Source organism: Rhipicephalus microplus, chromosome 3 (genome assembly GCF_043290135.1).
Source record: "Rhipicephalus microplus isolate Deutch F79 chromosome 3, USDA_Rmic, whole genome shotgun sequence".
Lineage (NCBI taxonomy): Eukaryota > Metazoa > Arthropoda > Arachnida > Ixodida > Ixodidae > Rhipicephalus > Rhipicephalus microplus.
The window spans coordinates 13229076-13255194 of NC_134702.1; the positions used below are offsets into that span (position 1 = coordinate 13229076).

At 43.6% G+C, this 26119-nt stretch overlaps 1 protein-coding gene across 1 annotated transcript in view; it reads left to right on the forward strand.

Annotated features, from left to right (window-relative positions):
• The first annotated feature begins 4241 nt into the window (after window positions 1-4241).
• The window catches only part of LOC119182028 (rabankyrin-5), a 35942-nt gene continuing 14064 nt past the window's right edge, over window positions 4242-26119 (forward strand). Inside the window, exons 1-11 of the mRNA XM_075888908.1 lie at window positions 4242-4395; window positions 9100-9286; window positions 9518-9636; window positions 11045-11180; window positions 12537-12660; window positions 13060-13209; window positions 13968-14133; window positions 15605-15800; window positions 16223-16437; window positions 22941-23038; window positions 25705-25906. Coding sequence (XP_075745023.1) covers window positions 4383-4395; window positions 9100-9286; window positions 9518-9636; window positions 11045-11180; window positions 12537-12660; window positions 13060-13209; window positions 13968-14133; window positions 15605-15800; window positions 16223-16437; window positions 22941-23038; window positions 25705-25906 — 1606 coding nt within the window. The 5' untranslated portion in view covers window positions 4242-4382. The remainder of the gene's footprint in view (window positions 4396-9099; window positions 9287-9517; window positions 9637-11044; window positions 11181-12536; window positions 12661-13059; window positions 13210-13967; window positions 14134-15604; window positions 15801-16222; window positions 16438-22940; window positions 23039-25704; window positions 25907-26119) is intronic.

The window sequence follows — 26119 nt, forward strand, 5'->3', positions numbered from 1 at the left end:
CAATCCTCCTTGGGCTGAATGCGCCGACTCGATGGATGGATGGATGGATGGATGTGGCTGTACCCTTTAGATCGGGCGGCGGCTAACGCCACCTAGCCGTAATACTTAGTGAACTAACCATTACATTTATGTTTTTTTTTTCTTTATATAATGAAGTTGAGGATTCGTACTTCGCAGTGAAGGGTTTAATTTTCACTCGTGCCTTGACTTTAGCCACCAATCAGATAACCTCCTTCTAGTTAAGTCTACCCGCTTAAAGTCTATTTTGCCCTCGCTGTCCCTAAACCCCAGTGCTTTGAAAAACTCTGCGCCATCATCCTGAACTATAGGGTGAAGCCCTTTACAGAACATTATCAAGTGTTCGGCAGTTTCTTCTTCCTCTCCACACGCACTGCATACTGTGTCGACCCCTTCGTATTTGGCCCGATATGTCTTGGTTCGCAGTACTCCCGTCCTGGCCTCAAACAGTAGAGAACTACCCCGAGTATTATCATAGATCCTTTCCTTGGCAATTTCCTGCTAAAAGTTCGATAGATCTCTAGTGCGGACTTCTTAATCATGCCCATTCTCCACATGTGAGTCTCCGTTTCCTTCACTTTTTTCTTAACCGATAGTTCTTTTTGGTTTCGCCACCTGCTGTTTTCTAAGTATTTACCAGTCAATTTCCTGGTTCGCTTCCTCCATTTTGTATTGACATTCTTCATGTACAAGTAGCTGAAAACCTTCCTAGCCCAACGCTCTTCCCCCATTTATCTCAATCGCTTCTCAAATTTTATCTTGCTGCTAGCTTCCCTGCCCTCAAATGATGTCCATCCCATATCACCTTGTACTCCCTGATTTGGTGTATTCCCGTGAGCTCCTAAAGCAAGCCTACCTATTCCACGTTGCTTAATTTCTAATCTTGCTTGAACTTCTGATCTCATGCACAAGACCGCATTGCTGAACGTCAGCCCAGAAACCATGACCCCTTTCCATATTCCTCTCACAACATCATACCTATTGTAATTCCACAGTGCCCTATTTTTCATGACTGCTGCATTCCTGTTACCTTTAGTCGTTACGTATATTTCGTGTTCCCTCAGATACTCGGTCCCATTGCTTATCCATACGCCCAGATATTTGTATTTATCTGTTATCTCTAGCGTGACCTCCTGTATTCTAAGCTCACTACCTTCGTTGTCATTGAAAATCATGACTGCTGATTTTTCCCTACTGAATCTAAAATCTAACCTATCTCTCTCATTACCGCAGATGTCCATCAATCTCTGCAAATCTTCCTTGTTGTTGGCCATTAGCACTATATCATCTGCGTACATTAATGCTGGTAGTGCCTGATCAATAAGTTTTCCTTGTTTGACTAAAGAGAGGTTGAAGCCCAGTCCACTTCCCTCTAATTTTGCCTCTAATCCTTGTAGGTACATCATGAATAATAAGGGTGACAAGGGGCACCCCTGCCTAAGCCCCCGTTTTACCTCTGCAGGCTTGGATACCTGTTTTTCCCACTTTATAACTACCTTGTTACCTTTATAGACACCCTTTAAAAGATTAGTGACTACGTGTTCGATTCTGGGATGCGAGCGCCCCTGGCGGACAGCAGACGCAAAAAGAGAGGAGGATGCGGGAGGCGGCCGAACGGGCCCGGCGGACTGACTGCGCGGGCACAGAAAATAAAGGAGGCTATGATGGGGCTAACTTATTGCTTGCGATCTCTACGTATGGGGCTAACTTTGACCCCTCCCCTCTTAGGCGACTAGGAGGTACCAGCTGGTTGAGATGCTGCATCATGGACTCTAGGCGCGGAGCCAGAAGCGGTGACATCAAATTAGTACCGCTTCTCCCTCCAACTCTTTATTTCCCCTTGGTGTTTTTGACAAACCAAAAAAAAAAACAACAACAAGAAACGGAGGCTGCTATCTTCAGGTACCAAGCCCAGAGAACCTGTCTGTGACGTCACGTGCAAGTTACATGCACGAGTGGGCAATGTCATGGTTGATTTACGGTAAGAACGAGCCCCAGCGCTTCCTACATTCGCCGTGATTCGCTTCGCGTGTCTATTTCGTAGTTTTCGTATCATTATTTCATATTTTCCATCAACGTGTGTCATGTTCAGTGGCTTAAAGCTGCTCAACTCAGAGGCTGTTAAAACCACACAGACGCCGAAATTTTACTGCGATGTTGCAGCTTTGCACGAGTCCACAAACACGTAGCATTGAGAATTTTTCGAAACAGTGCCGTAGGAGGAAGAGCAGGAAAGGTTGAAAACCACACAGAAGCCGAAATATTACAGCGATGTTGCAGCTTTTTATGAGTCAACAAACACGTAGCAGCGAGAATTTTTCGAAACAGTGCCGTAGGATGAGGAGCAGGAGAGGTTGATGAATATCGAAGCTGTACGCTTTTGATGATACAAAAGAGGTCCTCGCTCAGTTCGCTAATGTACGGGCGAAGCTCTCTAGTGTGGGTCGTTCCCTCGTAGTTCTGTTGTAGTAGCCACTTCTAGTTAGTTTCAAGAATCGCTCTCTAAATTGCACTGTGTTTGTATGTCCCTGGAAATGATATCACCAGATGGTGTTAGTGGTTTTTGTGTAATGAGGAATTCACAGCATATCCACGGAGTGAATGATGATGAGTGGAGCGAAGCATCCGTCCGTCCTATGCATGCTCTAGTGTGATAGGAGAGGAAAGACGGACGGACAGATGGACGCATTGCTCTCTCATCAGCATTCACTCCGTGGATACGCTGTTAGTTTTTTTTTTTTTTTTTTTGCTACGCTCCGTTTCTCGGCTCGCCTCTCCTCCTTGCGAGTGCCCCTCGAGCCTCACCGTGCAAGAAGAAATTCACAGCATCTTCACAAAGGGAACCCTGATGTGATGCGAAGCAGCAGCGTTGCGCACGGGTGGCGTCAAGGGTTGATCGTCGCTAATGCGGATGCTGCGGTGAGCTCTGAAAGATTTGTTTGAAGTGATGGCTGGCGTACGTCTTGTGACACGTACAGACATGCTTCAGCGCGTACGACGAGTCGGCGGTGTAGCGAGCGGCGTAGCGGCAGGTGTTGCGGATGAACGGATGAGGCGGTAGCTGCGGACGCTGCGGCGAGCGCGCGGCAGGTGAGGGAGAGAGTGACGTCTGCGCGAACTCCAAGGGGAGCGTGACGTGAACGCGTAGCTGCGGCGTGACCTACTTGGCACCACTCCAACAGCTGCGGTGAGGGGAATGGGTTGCGTCGCATTCGTACGGACGCACGTACGTACGACGTTACACACGTGAGTCAAAGAACTGCTTTGCATAGCGGCGAGCGTGTCAACGCGACCAGAACGCGACCATACGCAAATGGTGACGTCACCACCAACACTGGGGCTACTGAAAGACCCGGGGAGCACAAAGAGTAGCAACATAAGCAACAGCGCTCAAAACTCTAAAGAACGACGACAAACACAGAGTGCAAAATGCGCTCTTTACACTGTGTTAGTCGACGTACTTTCCAACCTAATCTCACGTCAACACAAAACTTCTGAATCCCATTCCTTAACAGACAAGATACACGAGAAGGGATCGAGCGCTCGTCCTATTTAGTTTTTATGTATCTTGTCTGTTTTTGCGCTCCAAGTATGCGACGGTTTCGTATACGTGGGTGGTGGTAGTGGTTATAATGAAGAAGAAAAAGGCACCTAATTTCTGTCTGCCTTCAGGCGACACGGCGCAGTGCCTTATAGGGGTGGGGGGAAGGAGGGATAAAAAGAATAGAAGGAAAATAGACGAAGAAGTAGACAGGCAAGCGACGGAAAAAGAAGGAGATAGGAAAGTGGGGATCCGGTCGAAGCAGTCCAAGGGCGGGGCGCCACAATGCGAGAGCTGCACGGCGTCAGGAGACCGCGGAGGGCGAACCAGTCGGCTGGAGCTACGCTGGCGTCGGAGATCGCGAGGGCACAACCGTCCAGCTTGAAATCCGTACACAGGCTCTGTTTGGTCCAGCGCATGCTCTCGGAATAGTGGCCGCGAAGTTTGAAGTTCCCGTAGCATTTTTCGTCTCTCAGAAGTCGTCATGGGTACCTTAGAAGTTCCATACCACGTTTACACATTTGTAGAAGGGATCGTTCAGCCCCAGGGAGGCTAGCGAAAAAACAGGTAATCAAAACCGAAACCCGTAAGTGCTGTACTGCTGGATTACTTCACACAGCTTTTGCTTTAAATAAAGAGTGACAACAGTTCTGCTACAGTGAGCGCTGTTGCATGAATGCAGTTTTGCCGGAGGCTATTCGTCTTCAGCCAGTTGACAAGCCAGCCAGTGCCAGCCAGACCGCTGCGACGACTGCGACTACGCGACTCGCGTGCGCTGCCTGGCGCTGCTCTATCCTTCCTTCCCTGTCACCACGGGGCGGCGATGGCGGAAGGAGGTATTACGTTCATTTACTTTTAGCCTTGCTTTTCGCTAGATATGAATGATATGTAACTTTTTTCGTGTCACTGAGAGGTACGCACTCTGCATATTATACAAGGCGCGTGTTTGAAACTGAACGGGAATGGGCGTCAGCTAGTGCGGTAAAGCAAGCGTAACTTGATTCCCTAGATGTTTTCTTTTTGAGTTTGTGTTCCGGCGTTTGTTTACTCAACCTTTACAACGCAGTTAGCTCAGCGCAGAACGAACTGTGGCAGTTACATTAAACGTATACTTTAGCGATTGATGCTGTGGAATATGTCGCCACACTAGTCGCTGCGGTGCAAGGCCTGTCACTTGGTCGGTGTGCCAGTGTCCGCCTCTTCAGTGGACCAGTCTGTTGCCAATGTTCTGAACTTGTTCATTGGTGGGCATAGTTGACGGAACATTTTCAAAGAACAGTGATTCGTAGACGAAAGCGATGCACAATCTTCGATTCGTTTAAGAATGTGTTGGTCGGGTTTCATGTTAATGGGGCTGCCAAGGCGGGCGTCGCCACTCACAAGTGCCGAAGTTCTTTCATGTGTGAACGCTCAGCTGTTAGGTTAGTTTCAGTAATGGGGTAGTGTCACAAAAAGAAGTGCCACATATGTCTGCCTGCGTATGTTATGTCGCATGACGTAACCTAATTACTTGTATATGGATCCCCGAAAGTTCCTAAAGTTCCACCAATCCAAAGTTTTTAAACTATGAGTGCACTCAGCTGAGTTCGTATAAATCGCCCGTGGCCTTTTCCGGATGTTTATGTAATAGCCGTGATTGCTTGATGAATTATAACTGGTGAGATTTATACTATTCATTATATAGCAACACTCAGTGCTCCATCAGTAAGGGCAGACTTGAATAGCAATGATTTACAAATTAGGTTCACCTACTGAATCTGCAGAGGTTTCTATTTTGTGAACTTTCATAAATGTCTTTGCCTTGTTTGATTGCTTACATTACTGTGTGAATGGATGCAACAGTATGAGCACACGTGGTGGCCCATAAACTATGGCTCATAAAATCGATGTGCTTGTACTGCACATTCCAGCCCAACTGCCTGCCTTTTTTTGAGCAAAGTAGTACCAGCGCAAGCAGACAGCCACAATAGAAACTACATGTACTCAGCACTTTTGTGTATGTGTTGTTTCTCTTGTGCGTGTCGGTCTGCACCAGTGCTTCAACAATAATATCTGGCATTTTACATTCCCAAACTACAATATGATTAAAGAGACACTGTAGTGGAGGGCTGTGGAAATTTTGATCATCTGGACGATCTTTTAACGCGCACTAATATCGCGCCACACACCAGCCTCTAGCACTTCGCCTTCTGCAAATCTTGCTGCCTGCGACCTCCGGGTCAGCAGCGAAGCGCCATAACCGCTACACGAGTGTACGTCAGAGTGCTGGTACTTCCTCGCTCCATAATGAACCGACAAGCCCGAAAGAAAGTGTCGATGCCTGTCTATTTCACATTAAAAGAGTAATACTGGGCATGTAAAGCTATGGGAGCTTGTCGGTAGGACTTCAGTGTTAGTATGTGCACCACCCTGTGTGTGTCTTTCTTCCGTTATCCTTTTGTCATGTTCCTGGTAGTGCATAGTCACGACTACTGAACATGATACTTTCATTATTGCAGCTGAAAGTTCGATCAAATTCAAAGGTGCTTTGGTATATCATTAGCTATAAAAACCAAGGCATGCACACACCTAATGTCAACAAGCCTAAAGACACAAGCTTAAAGGTTACTGACACCATTTTTCAAATGTTTTTTTACACTGCAATACAAATCTCGTGTTTACAGAGACAGCTCAGAGCAAGTGTGAAACTCAGCAAATGCCAGTAAGAAAGTTTATTTTGATGATAAAGTCAATTTTTCCATGGCATACCAGTGACATAGGCACTGTTTTTACATCATACTACAATACGAATTCTGGTGACTTCACGGAGCTGTCTAAATGTTGTAGGCCCGTGTACTCAGATTTGGGTGCACGTTAAAGAACCCCAGGTGGTCAAAATTTCCGGAGCCCTCCACTACGGCGTCTCTCATAATCAAATGGTGGTTTTGGGACGTTAAACCCCACATATCAATCAATCTTGGAGCTGTCTGGCTAGTTGTGATGGCGTCAAGCATCACAACTTCTTTAATCGCCACTTGTGCATTAACGAAACATTAAACATGGCCGCTTTCCCATCGCCAAATAAGCCATGGTGCCGAACAGCCGTGGTAAAGTCACGATATCTTGCACAAGCATATGACGAGAAGCTCGTACCTTATTGTGACATCAGAATACAGTCAGAACCAAAACTAGCATTCAAACGCATGCTAAAGTCAGGGTGCACTTGTGCTTAGTGCACCCTGACTGTCAGGGTGCACTTGTGCTTAGGAATACGTTCAAACCTCATTATAACAAAGTTGCATCTTGTAGCAAGATAACTACGTTATATCAGAAAATTCGTTATAAGTATATATATTTCTAGCTTTATCTATTGCAAGACTATTCTTAATTTTCTTTGTTATAACCAATAATTTGTTATATCTGGGTTCGTTAAGTTGAGGGATAAGCACATTTTTTGAGTGCTTGGCCTTTATTTGATGCAAAAAACAGGACAACCAAACATTTTCGTGTTAGTACCCCTTTGATGAATAGTGGCACAAGGGTCAAGAAAGTCTGCAGAGGTGAACACGAGATGCCTTGTCATGCTGTCAGGCTGCTTTGTTGTCATGAAAAGCTGTCCAGCCTAGCAATGCCATTACAAGTTTTCCTGGCTTGCTTTTTTCTTTTGACGCTGTAGTGAAATTTACCAAACATGCAAAAGTATTACAGCAACACTAAAACATGGCACTGTTCTCCGCAATGACTGCTAGTGTAGGCAGAGTTTTCATCGCATTGAGTGAACATAGGGTGTTTCTGCATGCAGAATTGGAAGAAAGTCTGCAGAGGTGAACACGAGATGCCTTGTCATGCTGTCAGGCTGCTTTGTTGTCATGAAAAGCTGTCCAGCCTAGCAATGCCATTACAAGTTTTCCTGGCTTGCTTTTTTCTTTTGACGCTGTAGTGAAATTTACCGAACATGCAAAAGTATTACAGCAACACTAAAACATGGCACTGTTCTCCGCAATGACTGCTAGTGTAGGCAGAGTTTTCATCGCATTGAGTGAACATAGGGTGTTTCTGCATGCAGAATTGGGCATTTCACTTTAAGCAACTATGACAGTTCTGTGAAGTAGCCATGTTTAGTCACGGAAATTATTTTTTTCAATTTCTAGAGGGAATGCCCTGGTATAAGGTTTAGCGGATACATATGAACTATGCAGTGGCCGGTAATTTTATGTCAGCTTGACTGAGTAGCAAGAGTTGTACTTTGCTCTGATGTGAATGAACTGTTCTGGTTTGCAGCCTGACTGATGTGTCATTACTGCCTAACTGGAGGTCTTTTTCCCCTAGTCTAATTTAGTTTTTGGTCTTGATTGGCATTTTTTTGCTGCACAGTGTATTCAAACCGAAACATATCACTTGATGAAATGTCTGCTTGAGCACATCTTCTTGCATTCATAGCCCCGCCGCGGTGGTCTAATGGCTAAGGTACTCGGCTGCTGACCCGCAGGTCGCGAGTTCAAATCCCGGCTGCGGCGGCTGCATTTCCGATGGAGGCGGAAATGTCGTAGGCCCGTGTGCTCAGATTTGAGTGCTTGTTAAAGAACCCCAGGTGGTCAAAATTTCCGGAGCCCTCCACTACGTCGTCTCTCATAATCATATGTTGGTTTTGGGACGTTAAACCCCACAAATCAATCTTGCATGCATAACAAACAGCTATCTAAAAATATGCTGTTTATATAGCTGATGTGGTGATAATTGATATGTGGGGTTTAACGTCCCAGAAGCACCATATGATTATGAAAGATGTCGTAGAGGAAGGCTCCGGAACTTTCGACCACCTAAGGTTCTTTAACATGCATCCATAGAAAATGCAGCCGCCGCAGCCGGGATTCAATCCCGCGACCTACGGATAGCTGCTGTGGTGTTAAGATGTTTACAATGCTCGGCTACTGAACTGAAGGCTGTGGGTTTGATCTCAGCTGCAGTGGTCTCATTTCAATAGTGGCAGAATACTAGATAGCCATGTATTTAAGTTTAGGTGCATGCTAAAGAGCTCCATGTCATTGAATTTCTAGAGTCCTCCACTTTGGCGATATTCATATTCATACCATGGTTTTGGTACATAAAATGATTGAAATTGTTACTATTAAGAACTAACTTTCTTGTAGGGGTCACTTGTCAGGGTGGCTTCAGCATCTATGGCATTGCGCTGTTGAGCCCGAGGGTGTGTATTCGATTCCTGGCCATGGCAGCCACAATTAAATTAAGGCTAATGCAAAAATGACTGTGTAGAATAGATTTCAATGTATATAACAACATACAAGAGAATTCAATGCATATCAGAGAATCACAGGTGGTCAAAATTAATCCAGAGCTCTCCACTACGGCGTGCCTCATTATTCGTTGTTCAGGCTCACAAAAACTGTGAATTTGTTTTGTTGTTGTTCTAAAGTACTGGTTTCTAATAAAGTGCATCAGCTTTTCTTCACTCTTGATTTTTGTCAGCAGGCTTTGTTAGGATTTCATTATACGTTGGTCATCAGTCACTCTTGCCTCTAAAGCTTGCATGTCCTTTTCAGATGTAGCCAAACTCCAGCGCCATCTGTCCCTACTGCGTGAGGAATATGTTAAGCTGCAGGCACGCTGCGCAGATGTTGAAAGGAAGTACAATGTGGCCGTGGCAGCATCTGGCAATGCAGACTCGGACAGCTTCGTCTCTCGCCTGCTCAAAACCGTGGCAAGTCTGTTTGATCAGGAGCTCTACAGGTAAACACTGCCATTCGTAGTATGCCTTGCACGACTGTGGTGCAGCATATTGGATTGGTCATGCATGTTAATTTTAGGATGTGTAGCATCAAAGTATGTATTAGTAGTATTACTGGAAATTTGCAGTTTAGTTCATTTGCAAAGTGTCAAATTGTTTTACGAAGATGTCATGCTGAAAAAAATAAAACATTGCAATGGCTTAAATAATGTTTCTTTCTTTATCATTTTCAGTGACCTGACAGTTCAACTGAATGGGAAGTCAATACGAGCGCACAAGTTTGTGTTGTCTTGCCGAAGCCAAACGTGGGGAGTAGGAAACCTGGCTGACGTTGACACACTGGACCTGACAGGTTTGCTTCATTCATGTGCCCTAAGGTGTCTGTCATTGCTCTGCATGCAATGCAGACCATTTACAGGTCATGTTCAAAAAGTAATTTATGTTAGCCAATTAAGAAATATATATGTAAGTGGCACTCATATGACACATCAAGATATATGGAAATAGGCACCTACTTAGTCGATAAGTTGCTTCCAGCGAGTTTTTCAAGTGTCGAAAGTGTCATGGTATGCCGCTTCAAGAATGTCCTTCAGAATCGTGGCACGAGCCTCGTTAGGTCTTGTCAACTGTCCTAAATAATGTTTTCTGAAATATTTGACTCTGCGACAAACTATCAATACCATAGGCTGTTTCTACGATATGGTATATGTTAAGACATAGACCATATGTCTTTACACAACAGACTTGCCGACTTTTCCATCGAAATTGGTGCTAATCCTTTCACCTTTATTCCAAAGAGCACTATATTACGGCTTGCACAGCAAATGAAAACAATTTTGACGTAGAAGCCTGACCTTAACCTGGAGGTGGTCACCGACGGCTGGTGGACTGTATGTGCATAAAGATATTTCGCCTTCCATCTATTCCAGCCGGCCTTGGCTTACTGTGATGTGCAATCACTTCACGATGTGATTACTGACATTACTTTTCGGACTGATCGTGTATGTGCGCAGAACTTGTTACGCTGTATAATCAATGTGTTTCTAATTACCCATAACCAGTTAAGTATAAAGGGGAGACTCCTAGCTAAAAATTTGGATGCACCTGCCTCTCATTCCTTCCAGCACTTTTAAAAAACTTTTCCTTCTGGCCTGTACCATCATGTTGCCTTATTGGTTCATTAGTAATAAACTCGCTTCACTCATGTGAAATATTAATGCAAAATGGCCAAGATTGGCATCTGTTGTATGGAGGACAACTTGCTGCGCAAACATACATACGGTAAAGGTACTTCCTTGACCTTATTTTGAAGGTGCCCTTTCAGTCAGTCTTCACCTCTCCCCACAATTTTTCTATTTTTGCTGTTGCACAGCTAAAAAAAAATGCACAGCTTAAAAAAAATTTGCTCTGAGGAAGGCCCTATAGGCCGATCAATGTGGAAAATTTGTGTACAGTAAAATATTGGCATCAGTCATACTTCACAAACACAATGCTTCCCTAGCAGAGCAAAAATTTTCACAACACTGCAGCACCCTATCAGGGTTAAAATTCGGACAGGGATAGCTAGAAGGAGAAAAGGAAAATAAAATCTATACATTGACTTGCCGATGCATTCGATTCTCCTGTCAATAACTCCTAAGCATTCTTGGCCTGTCGCATTTTCTGGTGCTACTTATATGATCCACTGTGCTGTTATTTTGTGTGCTAAATTTTCAAGGAACGCTATGCGCCTTCTGATGCATTCTTTGGTGGCATTCCAGACATCCAGCCAGATGTGGGCTTGGTATTGCTGCGCTGGGTTTACACAGACCAAATGGAGTCTGGGCTTCAGGATGGCTTTCTACTGGATTTGATGAAGACTGCTAAGCGTTTCTCTCTGGACAGCCTTCTGAGCAGGTGCTGGTTTTGCAAAAGGCAGTCTTGTTACTTGTCTGCCATAGGCACACTATCGGTCTTTACCATTCAGTATGTGGTGCTAATCAAGAATCTCTGTACGTCTCTCTCTCTGTGCATGTGTGTGCTGTCCAAATGCAGTCTAACATCCTTCAAGTTGTTTTAGTTTTTATAAAACTAATCTTTCACAAAACTCGGTGTTTATCTTCACTATGCTTTTACTTACAGTGAAGAGCTGTGCTATATCTTAGAAGGAAAATGTCAATTTAAGGGCTAATTTTTCTTGCACAGTATCAATCATAACTAACAGACAGTAATGCCAGGGAAAGTAGAGGGGTATGTTATTAGGAGTAATTGTATTGTAAATGGGAAGAAATAAAAGTGGACAGTTATATAACTTGCCACCAGAAGGGTCTTGTAGCTTTTGTCCCCTTGATGATTGTGCAACGCTAAACAACGTGGTGCATCTTTGCTGGTCGATGCTACACTATTGGGTATTATTGGTTATGAATTGATTCAGTGGATGGAGTTTAGGATAACACTTTAACTGCTCAACTCCAGTTACTTATCACAGTTTCAAGCCACTTACATGGTTTTCATAGTTGAAAAAACGGTCTCCTTGACATTGACAAGTCTAAACATGAGTAATCATGGGCTTGTGTGAATATTTGAATGCTTTGAATATTTGAACAAATATTATAGTATTTGAATTTGCTTCAATTCAAATTTAAAATATTGGAAATTTCAAAGAATTCAAAACGAACATATAAGTCTATATTTGTCAGTGTATAATTTCTGTAAAGGTGGTTTCACCGCAATGGAGATACGCTAAGCCATGAAAGCACCTGTTCAACTGTACACATTAAATTGCATGTAACTTTTTGTAAAGGTGGTTTCACCGTAGTGAATGGGTGCTAAGCCATGAAAACTATTGAAAATTTGCACTGTCGTGAGTCCCCGTAAAATGAACATATCACCCTCGCATCGATTCATAGTTTTGACTTACATGCTTCAAGTATAGCAAATATTAAAACGTAACATATTTTACAGGTTATCATTTGCATTTGACTAAAGTCAAATTCTGCAACAATTCAAAGCTGTTTCCTCTTCTTTCGAACCAAAAAAATAGCATTTGCCACTTGCACAGGCCTTGTTTCAATAAAAAAAAAAAGCATATATTGTGCAGGTAGGTTAAGTTGACAAATATGTCCATTTTTTTTTCATATATGAAACATATTATTCGAATGATGTTCGAAATTGTTCGTCTAAAATCACTATTCACTTCGAACCCAACACTTGTTATATGCATAAGCCTAGTAATTATCTCACATTGTTTTTATCATGCATACATTTTCACAGGTGTGAAGAATCCCTCGTGTCATCTGTGAATGTCAAGAACTGTGTGAGATACTACCAGCTGGCTGATGAGATTGGTGCTCATAACTTGCAACGTCACTGTTCCGAACTCATTTCTAATCATTGGGTTAGTAGGAGTTTTAATCTCAAGAGCTACAAAGATATTGTATTTTTTTAATCTGTTTTGGCATCAGTATAATGTCTTGTTTGCATGATAAACATTTATGATAATAGTACAGTTATAATGAATATATTGATGTGTATCGTGTTTTTATTTACGTATAGTTGTACATCATTGTTTTGTAATTTCACCTCTATGCTACTACAAAAATAGTTCTGCTGTTAAGCAGTTTATGATATAACAAATTTTATTTTATTGATTGATCTGTGCAATTTTATTTAATTGATTGATAGATCATTTGTGGGGAGGATTTTTTTTTTCGTTCTTTGAAACTGGCTCATGTTCCACATGCAAACTGCATGTAAAGATGCCTTACTACTCGTCCCCTTCTTCTTTTTCCTCTAGAATGACTTTGGAAGTGAAGATTTTGCCCACATGAGTGCCCCTCTGCTGTACAGCATGTTCAAGGCAAAAACACGCTACCCTTTGCACACAGCCATCAGAACCCATCGGGAAGACGTCGTTTTTCTGTACCTCATAGAATTTGATTCCCTGGTAAGTTAGCTGCTATGTTTTGTTCAAAATGAATCTCGCCAAGCTTGCTTATTGTTTTAATGCTCCGTACTTCTACTAAGTTTTTGAAGACTTTTGTTATCTTTCTTTTTTTTCCTCGGGGTATGTTAGGTACCCGCACAGTGGTCTGTTTTATTTGATCTGTAAAGCCAGCTTTTCTGATCCCTGAACCTTTATGTGTACATACGTGTGAATACTACAGCATCCCCAATCACCCTTGAGTTGGCTATAACGAGCAGATGAATCGTGCTTTCATTGATTTTTGCTTGTTGATGTTGAGCAATTTGTGCATGAAGTTGCATTTTCTCTTGCTCTGTATATCTGATTCATAATATTGACATGTCTATCTTTCACTCATGTTATTCACTTCCTCAACTAACAGTATCATTATTTTGTATTTTCATTCTTTTACATTACATCTGCTCTTTACCTGTCGCTTGTTGTACTTAGAGCAGGAAATTTCATTATATCTACTGACTCTTGAACCTTCTCCTGTAGAATGTTGATTTAGTAGTGCTGCAGTATCCCCTTGCGTAACTGAATTTGATCCTCATGCCTTCATACTTTGAAAATATTTACTAAACAAACAATAAATAAACCTCTCAAGCTTTTCGAAGCAACATAGTATAATACACGGTAGCCCGATTAATTTGAAGCCCTCAGCTATGACATGTCATAGCAACTGTGCTGCTTCGCGACATTAGAAAAACACAAATCGATCTCGGCCTTTGCTCATCCAGCTGCCTGGCAAGCTGAATGAACTGGACGACACCGGACAGCTGCCCTTGGACCTGGCCCTATCCTCTCGTCAGGAAGGCATTGCCAGCACGCTGCTTAACCATAGAGCTGACGTGAACGCAACAGATTTCAAGGGTCACACTCTGCTGCACAAGGCCATTGAAAGAGGTGCATGTCATGCGACTCACTGCAGCTGTACAGTCCTTGCAGTTGCAGTTTAATTCTGTGCACTGAAATTATTATGTAGGCGCAGCATTATTTCGTTGTCACCATGTTTAAGAATGGACAGCTGTGAGAGCTTTATTCGGTATTTTTAATGTATACGTGATGACTGAATCTTCTGCAATATTTATCCAGGATCAAACACCTTTGTTTCAAATACAGGAAGTGAGTAAGACACATGGTTGCTTTGGAAACTACCAAATGCTCACTCCAGTGCTGGCAGCTGCCGTAAAATTAATACGTGCTCAGCTGTGTCAATCTGAGCCATGCCTTGCGTGTAAGCATTCACAAATGAGCAGCACTCATGCACTCTGCTTCCCCAGATCTGCGTCAGCATTGCTGTTGTTGTTGACTAGTTTTCTATGTCCTTTTCCATGCCCACATTCGAAGTAGAACGAAAGATTCATTACTCATGCAAGGACAAACTCCAGCTGAAGCAGATTGTTTCGGTCAACTGTTGCGGCTAGCACAGGACAAAAACAACACCTGAAGAATGAACAATGACACAAGTGTCTTCGTTTGCCCTGCTATTTTACTACAAAAGTCGCGCGTCCATAAGACTGCTCCAGCTTCGTTGTTTCATACCACTGTCAGGTGATCAAAGTTATATAATTAGTTTTAATTTATTGATTATCTGTATGTTTTGTTTGGTGTAGTTCATACAGTGTATAGTACAGTGTTATGAAGTAAAATTACTTGCCTTTGTTTCTTTCAATCAAGGTTGTACCCAGGAATTACTCTTGGGAGGTGTACAGCACAAACTACACTGAAATCCTCGTCTATCATAAATCCTCATCTAATTTTTTCCATGTGAATTGAGCAGATTGCTCTTTTATGATGGCGTAGATAGATATCGTAATGTTGCATATAAAATTATGTATATGTAAGCTGTGCTAAACATGAGTACAAGCCTCGCCGCGGTGGTCTAGTGGCTAAGGTACTCGGCTGCTGACCCGCATGGCGTGGGTTCGAATCCCGGCTGCGGCGGCTGCATTTCCGATGGAGGCGGAAATGTTGTAGGCCCGTGTGCTCAGATTTGGGTGCACGTTAAAGAACCCCAGGTGGTCAAAATTTCCGGAGCCCTCCACTACGGCGTCTCTCATAATCATGAAGTGGTTTTGGGACGTTAAACCCCACATATCAATCAATCAATCAAACATGAGTACATACTATATTGCTGCAGCACTATTTTTGGATGATGTGAGAACACTCTTGCCCTTGTTGAAGCTTTGCTCCTCATATCTCGCTTTTATACTACTGCCATGGACATGCAGTTTTACAGTATTTCAGCATATCTAGTTTGATAACCATAGGGTTTAATATATCTTTATATAGTTAGCTTTGTAGCAAACTTGTCAGGTGTAATCAACACAGTGTGCAGTAGAGAGAAATTTAGCAATTTTGATACCATCTGCAGGGGACGAGTTCTCGGCCCTGTTCTTGGTAGAGCACAATGCTTCGGTGGAGCTGGCGGTGCCTTTGAAGAAGGAGACTGCCTTGCACATGGTTGCTGGATTCGAAAGCAGCCGCGAGTCTTCTGAAGGCATGGTTCGCGTGGCTGCCTGCCTTCTCAAGCATGGTGCTGACGTCAATGCCCAAGACAGCAATGGAAAGTGAGTGAGCAATGGAAAGTGAGCAATGGAAAGTGACTTTCTGTAAAATGCAAGTTGTAACTGGTAAAATAGGCTAATTTTCAAAATTTACTACACATAGAGCATATAAGCTGGTATAATAAGCTTTTAAACTTTAAAAAATTGGTGAATCAATGTGAAGGTAATATGTTCATCTAATTTTGAGTGAGCGTCGCGGAAGTGCGATTTTTTTTTTAAGGTCTGTTTCTGGTACAGCATCCGCTGAAGTGAAACCACCTTTACAGAGGGCTGTATGCAGATTAATACATATATGTCCATTCATTTTGAATACTTAGAAAGTTCTGATAATTCAAATTTGAAATGAAACAGATCCAACTATTGTAATAATTGCACAAGCCGAATAAGCACCTATAATTGTTTTTGTACTGATGTTCTTCATGCAGTACTCCTGTTCATCGGAGCATAGAAGCTAAGAATATGGGTGTTTTCTGCCTGCTGCTTGAAAGTAAGGCTGTCAACTCTGAACTGAGAAACAATGAACAGCACACGCCGCTTGGCTTTGCGCTTCACTTCGGCGATGGCCCATATGACGAGGAGAGCTTTGCCGGCCGGTTAGCCAACCGTGGAGCAAGCCTTGATGCTGTGAGTAAAATAACAGGTAAGTTGTTGGCTCTTTGCGTTCCTTGCTAGTGTTCTGTCGCACTTTTGATGTCATGTCTCCCAAACCAAACCCTGCAGATCATTCATATCTTGCACGTCCTGGCTGCAATGCTAGCCAACACATGCTTGTGGGCACTGACCCTATTTCTTACAAGAGCATTAAATGTAGGCACATATTTGTCTAAGAGGTATCAAACTGCTTTTAGAATAAAGGATAGATCAAGCAAGAAGGTGAACAAATTTACCTTTGTTTATTTCTGCGTTATCAGTGGCAACCAGTTGCTGCCAACTTCGTCTGAACCCTTGTCACAGTTTGCGTATATTGGGGTGTTCATCAATGCAGCCTTTTCAAAACATGCACCAATCAGGTCATATCAGTTAAAGCTCAACAAATTGCTGATACATTAGCTCCTCATTGAGTATTGGCTTTAGACAATGCCATGTTGATAAAAGCTTAGAATACATTGAGTTGAAGTTTTCTGTTCTTTACCTCACTTGCTGGTCTTTCTCCGCACTTGGCACTTCGCATTCCATGTGGGATAGTTATAGAAATACAGTCGTGCCCACATAAAATGGCCCCACTTAAAACGAACTTTTGCTTGAAACGAACGATGCTCACGTGACTAAGGAAATATAGATTATTTCAGTGGCACAAAATTGCACTTACAATGAATGTTTCTGAGCGTCACTGATCAGTTACAGCAAATGGAGTTGGCATTCCAGTGACTTACCGGGAAACCACTTTCGACCACCAATGAGCCATCGATGAAGTGCCCATAGATCATCATCATCAGCCTGACTATGTCCACTGCAGGACAAAGGCCTCTCCCATGTTCCGCCAGTTAACCCGGTCCTGTGCTTGCTGCTGCCAATTTATACCCGCAAACTTCTTAATCTCATCTGCCCACCTAACCTTCTGTCTCCCCCTAACCCGCTTCCCTTCTCTGCGAATCCAGTTAGTTACCCTTAATGACCAGCGGTTATCCTGTCTACGCGCTACATGCCCGGCCCATGTCCATTTCCTCTTCTTTATTTCAACTATGATATCCTTAACCCCCATTTGTCCCCTAATCCACTCTGCTCTCTTCTTGTCTCTTAAGGTTACACCTACCATTTTTCTTTCCATTGCTCGCTGCGTCGTCCTCAATTTAAGCTGAACCCTCTTTGTAAGTCTCCAGGTTTCTGCTCCGTAGCTAAGTACCAGCAAGATACAGCTGTTATATATCTTCCTCTTGAGGGATAGTGGCAATCTGTCATAATTTGAGAGTGCTTGCCGAATGTGCTTCACCCCATTCTTATTCTTCAAGTTACTTCAATATCGTGGTTAGGCTTTGCGGTTATTACCTGCCCTAAGTAGACATAGTCTTTTACAACTTCACGTGCACTATTGCCTATCTCGAAGCGCTGCTCCTTTCCGAGGTTGTTGTACATTACTTTCGTTTTCTGCAGATTAATTTTAAGACCCACCTTTCTGCTCTCCTTGTCTAACTCCGTAATCATGAGTTGCAATTCGTCCCCTGAGTTACTCAGCAATGCAATGTCATCGGCGAAGCGCAAGTTACTAAGGTATTCTCCATTAACTCTTATCCCTAACTGTTCCCATTCTAGGCTTCTGAAAACTTCCTGTAAGCACGCGGTAAATAGCATTGGGGAGATTGTGTCCCCCTGTCTTACACCCTTCTTGATTGGTATTCTGTTGCTTTCTTTATGAAGCACTATGGTAGCAGTTGATCCCCTGTAGATTTCTTCCAGAATGTTTATATATACTTCATCTACGCCCTGATTCCGCAGTGTCTGCATGACGGCTGATATTTCTACTGAACCAAACGCCTTCTCGTAATCTATGAAGGCTATGTATAGTGGTTGGTTATACTCTGAGCATTTCTCTATTACCTGATTGATTGTATGAATGTGGTCAATTATTGAGTAGCCTGTTCGAAATCCTGCTTGTTCCTTTGATCGATTGAATTCTAATGTTTTCTTTACTCTGTTAGCAATTACCTTTGTAATTAGCTTGTATAGTACAGAGAGCAAGCTGATCGGCCTGTAATTCTTCAAGTCCTTGTCATCTCCTTAGATTCCCCCATAGATTCTTATTGTTAAATGCTAACCTTGTCTCCGCACCCCTCTAGTTGCCCCTCTCCCAGACTGTTTTTTGTCGCGCACCTCCTCCGTCTTTTGTCTTCCAACTACTCTGACCACCCCACATTGCCAGACTAGGCTTGTGTTTTCAGACTGCCACTGATCTTCCGAAGACCGGTTGGCCAATTAATCTCGCCTCAGCTTTTGATCACTGGCTTTGTTACACTTTCTTTGGCGTCGCCGGCCTGGAGTGACCAGACCATTTGCCAACATCATCAACCATTGACTGTACCCGATAGTCTGCGCCGTGTCTTGTCTGCACCAGTGTCATATTGTCCCAGTGCACGCGCTTGCACTACCCCACCAACTTTGATAACTTGCGCTAACCTCCCTGTCCTTCCTCATTTATTCCTCCTCCTCCTTGATAACTTGCAATTCATTCCGTGTTTAAGACCTGTTTTCATCCACTTTGCACTTGGCTCAGCATGCCCTGTGCACATGTTTGGAAGCGTAAAAACGGCTTTTACGCAGATTGCATCGCGAATGATCGAAGTCAGCGAGACCGCACAAGTCCACCAGCTCCACAATTTGATTCTTTGACCTTTGCGCGTGCAGACCACGCTCCCAAGTTTTTGTACGTGCAAGTTGTGCATCTCATGGACCCTGCAAGCAAGCTATTTGACCGCGCCTTTACAGTCCCTCCCAACTTCAACCAGTGACTGCAGGAAGAGATTGTAAAGGTGCCACCCGACCTGCCTTTCCGCATGTTTTGGTTCTCAACGTCGCCTTCCCGCTGCATGCTCCACTGTCTTCACTCTAACGCAACTCCTTCGCATGTCTCTCGCAAGTCTGCTCACCTCTCTTTATCGCCACTCCGCCCATCTCCTCTGCTCTGACATGCTGGCTCGAGTTCAAAAGTTTCGTTTTCTGACTAGTAACGGGCCCAGCAGAGCAGTTACGTGCTGGCTTCTATGTCGCTGGTGCGCGTCTTGCTCGCTGTTGGTGTGCGTCTGTGGTCAGGGTGGAGAACAGGAAGCCTTCCGCGCTTTTTTTTGCCATTCAACAAAACGGCAAAAGTGTTACCGCTTGACTTGAACATAATCCATGAGTGTAAGAATGTGGAGTGCTTGCTCATGGTTGTTGACCGCCTGGCAGCTAACTTTCCACTTTGCGTGTCCCTGTATTCAGCTGTGGAGATGGTGAAGGCTTCGTGGGCGGCAGTGACGGCTACATGAGTGCGAAACCGTCTTTGAGAGGCTGGCTTCGTCGACTTTGGAACCGATGCCAAGCCTGAAGCTTTCTAACAGGACCACTCTGACGCCAATTTGTGGGAGCGCATCGTCGACTTTGACGTGGGAGGACATGTGGCACATCTGTTGTGATTTCATTACAGCCAATATTGATGCCGACACTGCGAAACTTTGCACAGATGGGGGGCATTGTGAATGATCTGCGCAGCAAGAGTAATTTGGAGAAATGGGATTGCGAGGACAACTCGAGCAAGTGCCCACAGGCGTGCTTGTAGCAATCGGCTACATTAAGATTTCTTCAAAAACAGCAGTGAGGCCATCTCTAGGATGAGAATAAATATTTAAAATAAATTAAAAGCCTTGAGCAGCTTATGCCATAGGCTTCAGCGAAGAGCCTGCTGCCGCTTTAAATAAACTCAAGACCATCCTTACCCCTTCTGCACTTCGAAACACAGGCATTGCGGACTTTTTTTTTTAACAAAAATTTTGTTTTCACTCAACTTTTTCTTTAATGCTGCGTTTCATTTGCTACAAACTTGAGATACAGCGAATGGATGTCGTGTCACGCTGAGGTACGTTATAAGCGGGCTCGGCTGTAAATGTTCTCTGCTACAAGTCCTCTTAAAATATGAAAAGTTTCTTTGATCTTCCTTGCCAAGTGGTCTAACCTTTTGATTTAGGAATTCCCTTTTTCAGAGCCTTTTTTTTTTTTTTAACACACTTTGGGTAGCTGCTGCAAGAACACTTGCAGTGTACCCACTATGCCATTAACTATTGTGTAGTGGGCAGGCATTCACTTTGCCATACTTTGTCATTCGGAGAAGCGTGGTACCTGCTGCACACTTGCAAGGAAACTTCGTGGAATTCTATTGTGCTGTGGCTGATGACAAGGAAGAATTACGCCAGAAGCTTTTGTAGTCCCCACAATCTGCCATAGTGGGTATGGACCACAGTTAATAGGTGAAGAAGATCAAGCTTTTGTGAAGGGTTGGAGCATTCGACGACCCACTCATTGCACAATTCTCATTATGTGACACCTGTGGTGCAATTTTATACAAGTTCCAAATCCGGACAGAGGTGTTCCGTTCGTTATGTCAAAAAGTGGGTGGTCCGCATCGGTCGCGAGGACAAGGGGAAGCGAACAGCCAGTGTAAGAAATGGAGGCCTGCCTCACAATTATGACAGATTGAGGACCAATTGAGCGAATTGAAACATCGTGCATCCAGTGTCTGTGGGATGCGCCCCGTGTGAAAAGAGACGCGTCGAGTGTCTCTGTGCGACGCGCGCAGTGTCTTCAATCTGCGAAGGACGCGCCCAGTGTCCGTGACGGATGCACTCAGTGCCTCTGCAAGGGATGCAGCACGCTCGTAACACCACGGAGTGAATTATGATGAGTGGGGTGAAGCTTGAAAGAGTTTCATCGGTAAACCGTGAATCCTCCGTTCGTCCATTCGTCTGTCTGTACGTTTGGCTGTCTGTCCGATTGCCTGTCCGTGTGTCTGTCTGCCTGTCTACAACAACGCAGATGGACAGACAGACGGGGTGGCTGCGACAACGGAGAGGGGATTGAGCCATAGCGTAAGTGCATGAGGCCGCTTGCGACGCCATGTTCTCAATGTACCCGGATACTGGAAGGCGCAAAGCGCTCACATTTAAATCCAATCTATGCCGCCTTGCAGCCATTTAAAACCATCCATTCCTTTTTGGATGGTCTCTCCAACCGTTCCTTCACCTCCATCCGAGAAACGGACAAAAACTGATACGTGATACCTTGGCTCACATGACATAGAACGTCACGGCATTCGTAACGGCTCAAATTGGCCAATCGCGTGCCACTCGATGGAGCGGAACGCTTCTGTCCGAATTTGACTCACGTGACATAGAAGGTCACGGCATTCATCACAGCTCAAATGGGCCAATTGTGTGCGACTCGGTGGAGCAGAATGCCTTCATTCGAATCAGGCTCACAGGACATAGAACGCCACGGCATTCCCCATGGCTCAAATGTGCGAATCACAAGCGGCTTGATGGAACGACTGGTTGTTCTTTTGATGTTTTAGAATGCTTTATTACTCATATTAACGCGATTCCTTTCCTGGCATCAAGCCTGCCTAAGGCTAATTTGAAAAGGAGTTCCAAGCACCAGCGTGGCTCAGTGGCAGATTACTGGGCTGGCATGCAGGGTACTCAGGTTCGAATCCTATAGTGTCTTTGATGTTTGTTATTTAGTTTTTTTTTTCTCATTTCGTGCGATAGTGGCTACAGACACTGGTGGCGGTGGCGGACTACGACGCGCACGCGACCCGTGTTGTAATCTCATAACAGCTTTTTCTGTAAAAGTACAGTGTGGTACAGGGGAAGAAATTTAAAACACTCGGGGGTGGAAGCACAACATTACTGTGTGTCGGATGAGCCCAGTATATATGCTGCGATTAATAGCACCGTAGCAGGGAACAGTGCTGATACTCGAGACAAGAGAGACTGACAAGACTTGGCACTGCCTGTCAGCAGCACCAAGTCCTGTCAGTCTTTCTTGTGCTGTGTATCTGCACTGTTCCCTGCTATGAAGCCAAGCCAACAAGTTCAAGTTTATACCCTTTTAAAACTAATAATAGCACATTAGTTTGTGATAATTGTTTCAGCTGCTACGTGTGTCAAACTTTTGTGATATTTCACCAACTGCAGTAACCGTGACACATGTCGGTTTGACTTAAGATTTAATCTGGCATGAATAATTTCACTGGAATCAAAGTTTTTTAGTGACACTGCAAGATCAAAGTTATTTGCCCTGGAACTGTCTTGGATTGTATTCTTCAATTGGGTGAGAAGGGCTCAGGCTAAGTGTGAGTCTAAATAGTCATATTTTTGTAAAGGCACTAGAAGCAAAAGTTAGGCTAGATAACGCAACTGTAAAGACAGTTGCGTTATCTGTGCTGCTTTATGAGTAGGTGATTATATACACAGTAGAGTTCTGTTGAACTGAACCTCAAGAGACCAGGAAAATATGTTCATTTAACAGCAGTTTCTTTTACCAAGAGATGAACAGGGGCACAGAACACAAGTAGCAAACCAATCTTATCAGAGAGAGTTCCATTCAAGCAGCTGTTCTGTTTTATGATTTATGTTTACCGATAGTCTACTGTATATTGGTTGCTTGCATCTATTGCAGGGGACTCCCAACTGCATCTAGTAGCTCGTGCTGGCAATGAAAATGCTGGCATCTTCCTTGCTGAACGGGGGGCTCAATGTAATTTAAGCAATAATAAGGTGAGCATGAGTACAGTACACTATTATGTTCTCAAAATTTTTTTCCACGTGAGAATGTTCTCCTTGTACTAATTCAATGTTCATTGTTGCACCGTAAAATGCAGGCTTTGCACTCATTCTTTTTGCAACTACTGTGTTAAAGGGGCCCTGCAACACTTCTTGAGCATGGTCAGAAAACACTGCCGATCAGAAGTAGAGGCTCCCGACAACACGCGTGCCAAATATTACAGCGCAGTACGCAGACTGGAATTCACAATAAATGATCAAAGTCAGCTAAAAATAGCTTTCTCTTCTCTCGACAAATCACGGAATTAGCCCAAAAATCACTCCCGTAAGCCCATCTCTCAGTCATTGGCTGATTCGAACATGGCGCGCTCGGTTGTTACAAAGGTCGCCGCAAGGGGCCGTCACTTATCCACGCGTGCGCGCGCGATCGCACTGAAAAAGCTGCATGTTCAAAGAAAAGAAAATACTCAAGGTCATGAGGCACAATTGACGTTTTCTTTTTGCCCCTCCTATCCCTCCCTGCTTAGCTTCGAGTGCTTTTGTCGGGACGAGAGAAGAGAGAATGCGATTGCAGCGTGTGACAAATCTTTGTAACTCCGCTCGTACTGGATGGATTCTTAAAGTTTTTGCGGCATTGAATTTGTGAGGTGATACGCTTTTTCAGTGAATTAATTTTATGGTTACTCAAAAAAATGTTTCAGGGCCCCTTTAATATATTTGGCTGTGTGGTGCACTGGCTTTGAGCAGTGTAAACTAGGCTTGTGAGAATAGCAAACTTATGGTTCGAAGCGAATAGTGATTTGGTTGAATAATTTCGAATCATGTTCAGATAGTGTGCATCACATATTGCAAATAGAAAAAAAATCTGTATATTTGTCAGGACCCAATTAAACTCAACTATATTTTTTAAATGTTGAAATGAGGCGTGTGCAAATACCGTTCTTTTTGGTGGGAAGTGGGAACAACTTTGAATACTAGCAGGATTTGACTTTCGGTACAGTGTTACTGATATTCATTAAAGTAGGTTACGTTTTAAAATTTACCAAGAGCATTTAAGCAGCTTGAAAATGATGAATGAATGAGGGTAATATGTTCATTTAACCTTGATATGAGGCTTTGTGGCAGTATAAATTTTCTCTTGATGTTTTCATGGCATAGCACCTTCACACAGCAGTGAAATAATTTTTACAGGGGGTCACATGCCGGTTAATATACACCTATGCATTCATTTATAATACCTCGAAATTTCTGTAACATAAATTTGAATCAAAGTGAACTAGAATGCTGTAATATTCACTCAAATATTTGAAGCGCTCATATATTCACCTTAGCCTTGTGTGAACAAAGTGAACACACAAATGAACCTTTGTGCAGACATGAGATGCAAAATAGGGTAACTCTGTGAAGTGAATCAAGGGCACTATTTTCTGTTACACCACACCCATAAGTTGACAAAACAGGTGGAACTTACTCAGATTTGCTCGTGAAATATACTTTCTTTTTGGGACTCACTTGGACTTAGATTGACTAAAATTTACCCCGGCCAGACTCGCTCAGACTCGCGGCTCTATTTCAGTCAGAGTGAGCAGGCTCACAAGTTCGTTGGTATACGGTTGGCTTATTATAACTCGGTGCGAGTGTTCTTTAACACCAATATCTCACGTAATTGGTGCTCTACTTAACGCCTTCTGATCTCGTACTTTGAAATATGAGATATCAGTAGTTGCAATCCATTAAGCACTTTTTTTTTTTATTGAGAGAGATGACTCACATGCAGTTTCTTTATTGAAAATTTCTGAGAAAGAGTTTTTGGGGGTTAGGGAGAGGTTGCGGTACCCACCCCCTCCTCCTCCATAACTCATGCCTCTGATCAATAAAAATTGAGCTGGTGCATGAAGGCGTGTGCTTTGAAGTATGCGTGGTGAGTTGGAATAAGTGTAAATGTGAGCTGCTGAAGTTGAGTAAGTGGAACCGTAGCTCTGTAAAAAGTGTGCAGCTCACTCAGACTCGCTCAAGAATTGCATTTAAGGCGTCGGGCTCACTCGGACTTGCCAAAATTTTCCTCTACCGGGCTCGCTCAGACTCGGACGCACTAAAATTTTTCTCAACCAGACTCAATCGGACTGAAATTCTCCAAAAAAATTTCTCATCCAGACTCGCTGCTTGATCTGAGTTGAGCGAGTCCAGGTGAGTCAACTAATGGGTGAATTCGCAGACATATGGCCATACCAGTTGCAATTGGTGCACAGATATTTGGATCGGATGTGTAGTTAGTTCCAACTATACATGATGTCTAATTGTGAGCTGTTTTTTCTGTAGCACTTTCCATATGTCCTAATTACATAAAAACTGGAATATAGGTCGACCCCATCAGCTTTGATTCTCCAAAAAACAAAATTTTAAAATAGCAAAGTATCACGGCGCACCCTTACCTTGATGAATACGTGACGCAACCAGCTACACTGTGGCGACGTTTTTTTATTTTGACACAAATCTTCTGCAGTTAAGTGCCAGAAGGCCACAAAGTGCTGTCACTTAGACTTGTCTGAACTTGAGTCCCACGACATCTGTTTCTCACTTTATGCACATTATTTTGTACACGATTACTTTTATTTTAGTTGTGTGTTATAAAAAAAGTGGTGTTGTGCTTTGCGATGCAGGGAGAGACTCCCCTGCATGCTGCATGTCAGGCAGGTTTGGCACGACTGGTGCAAACGCTCTTGGAGCGTGGTGCTGACCCAAACAAGCAGACCCTGGGCTCTGCGTCGGATGACGAAGATGCGCGTTACCTGGAAACACCATTACACAGGGCTGTGCTCAACAAGCATGTTGAGGCAGTTCGCAGCATCCTCCGACATAAAGGTACTGGGCTGGACACATTAAGGGACTTAGTCTCTGTATGCTGTCCTCGTGCTTCTTTTATGGCATTTACTAAGTTTTTGTGCAGCACTAGCCAGGATGTGAAATTCTGCTGTTAGCACACTAAATGAAATTGATGCGACATCTTTAACAAGACTGTTGGCTGGCTTAGTTGGTATTTACTGAAGGACATGATTTAGCGGCTAAGTAAAACAC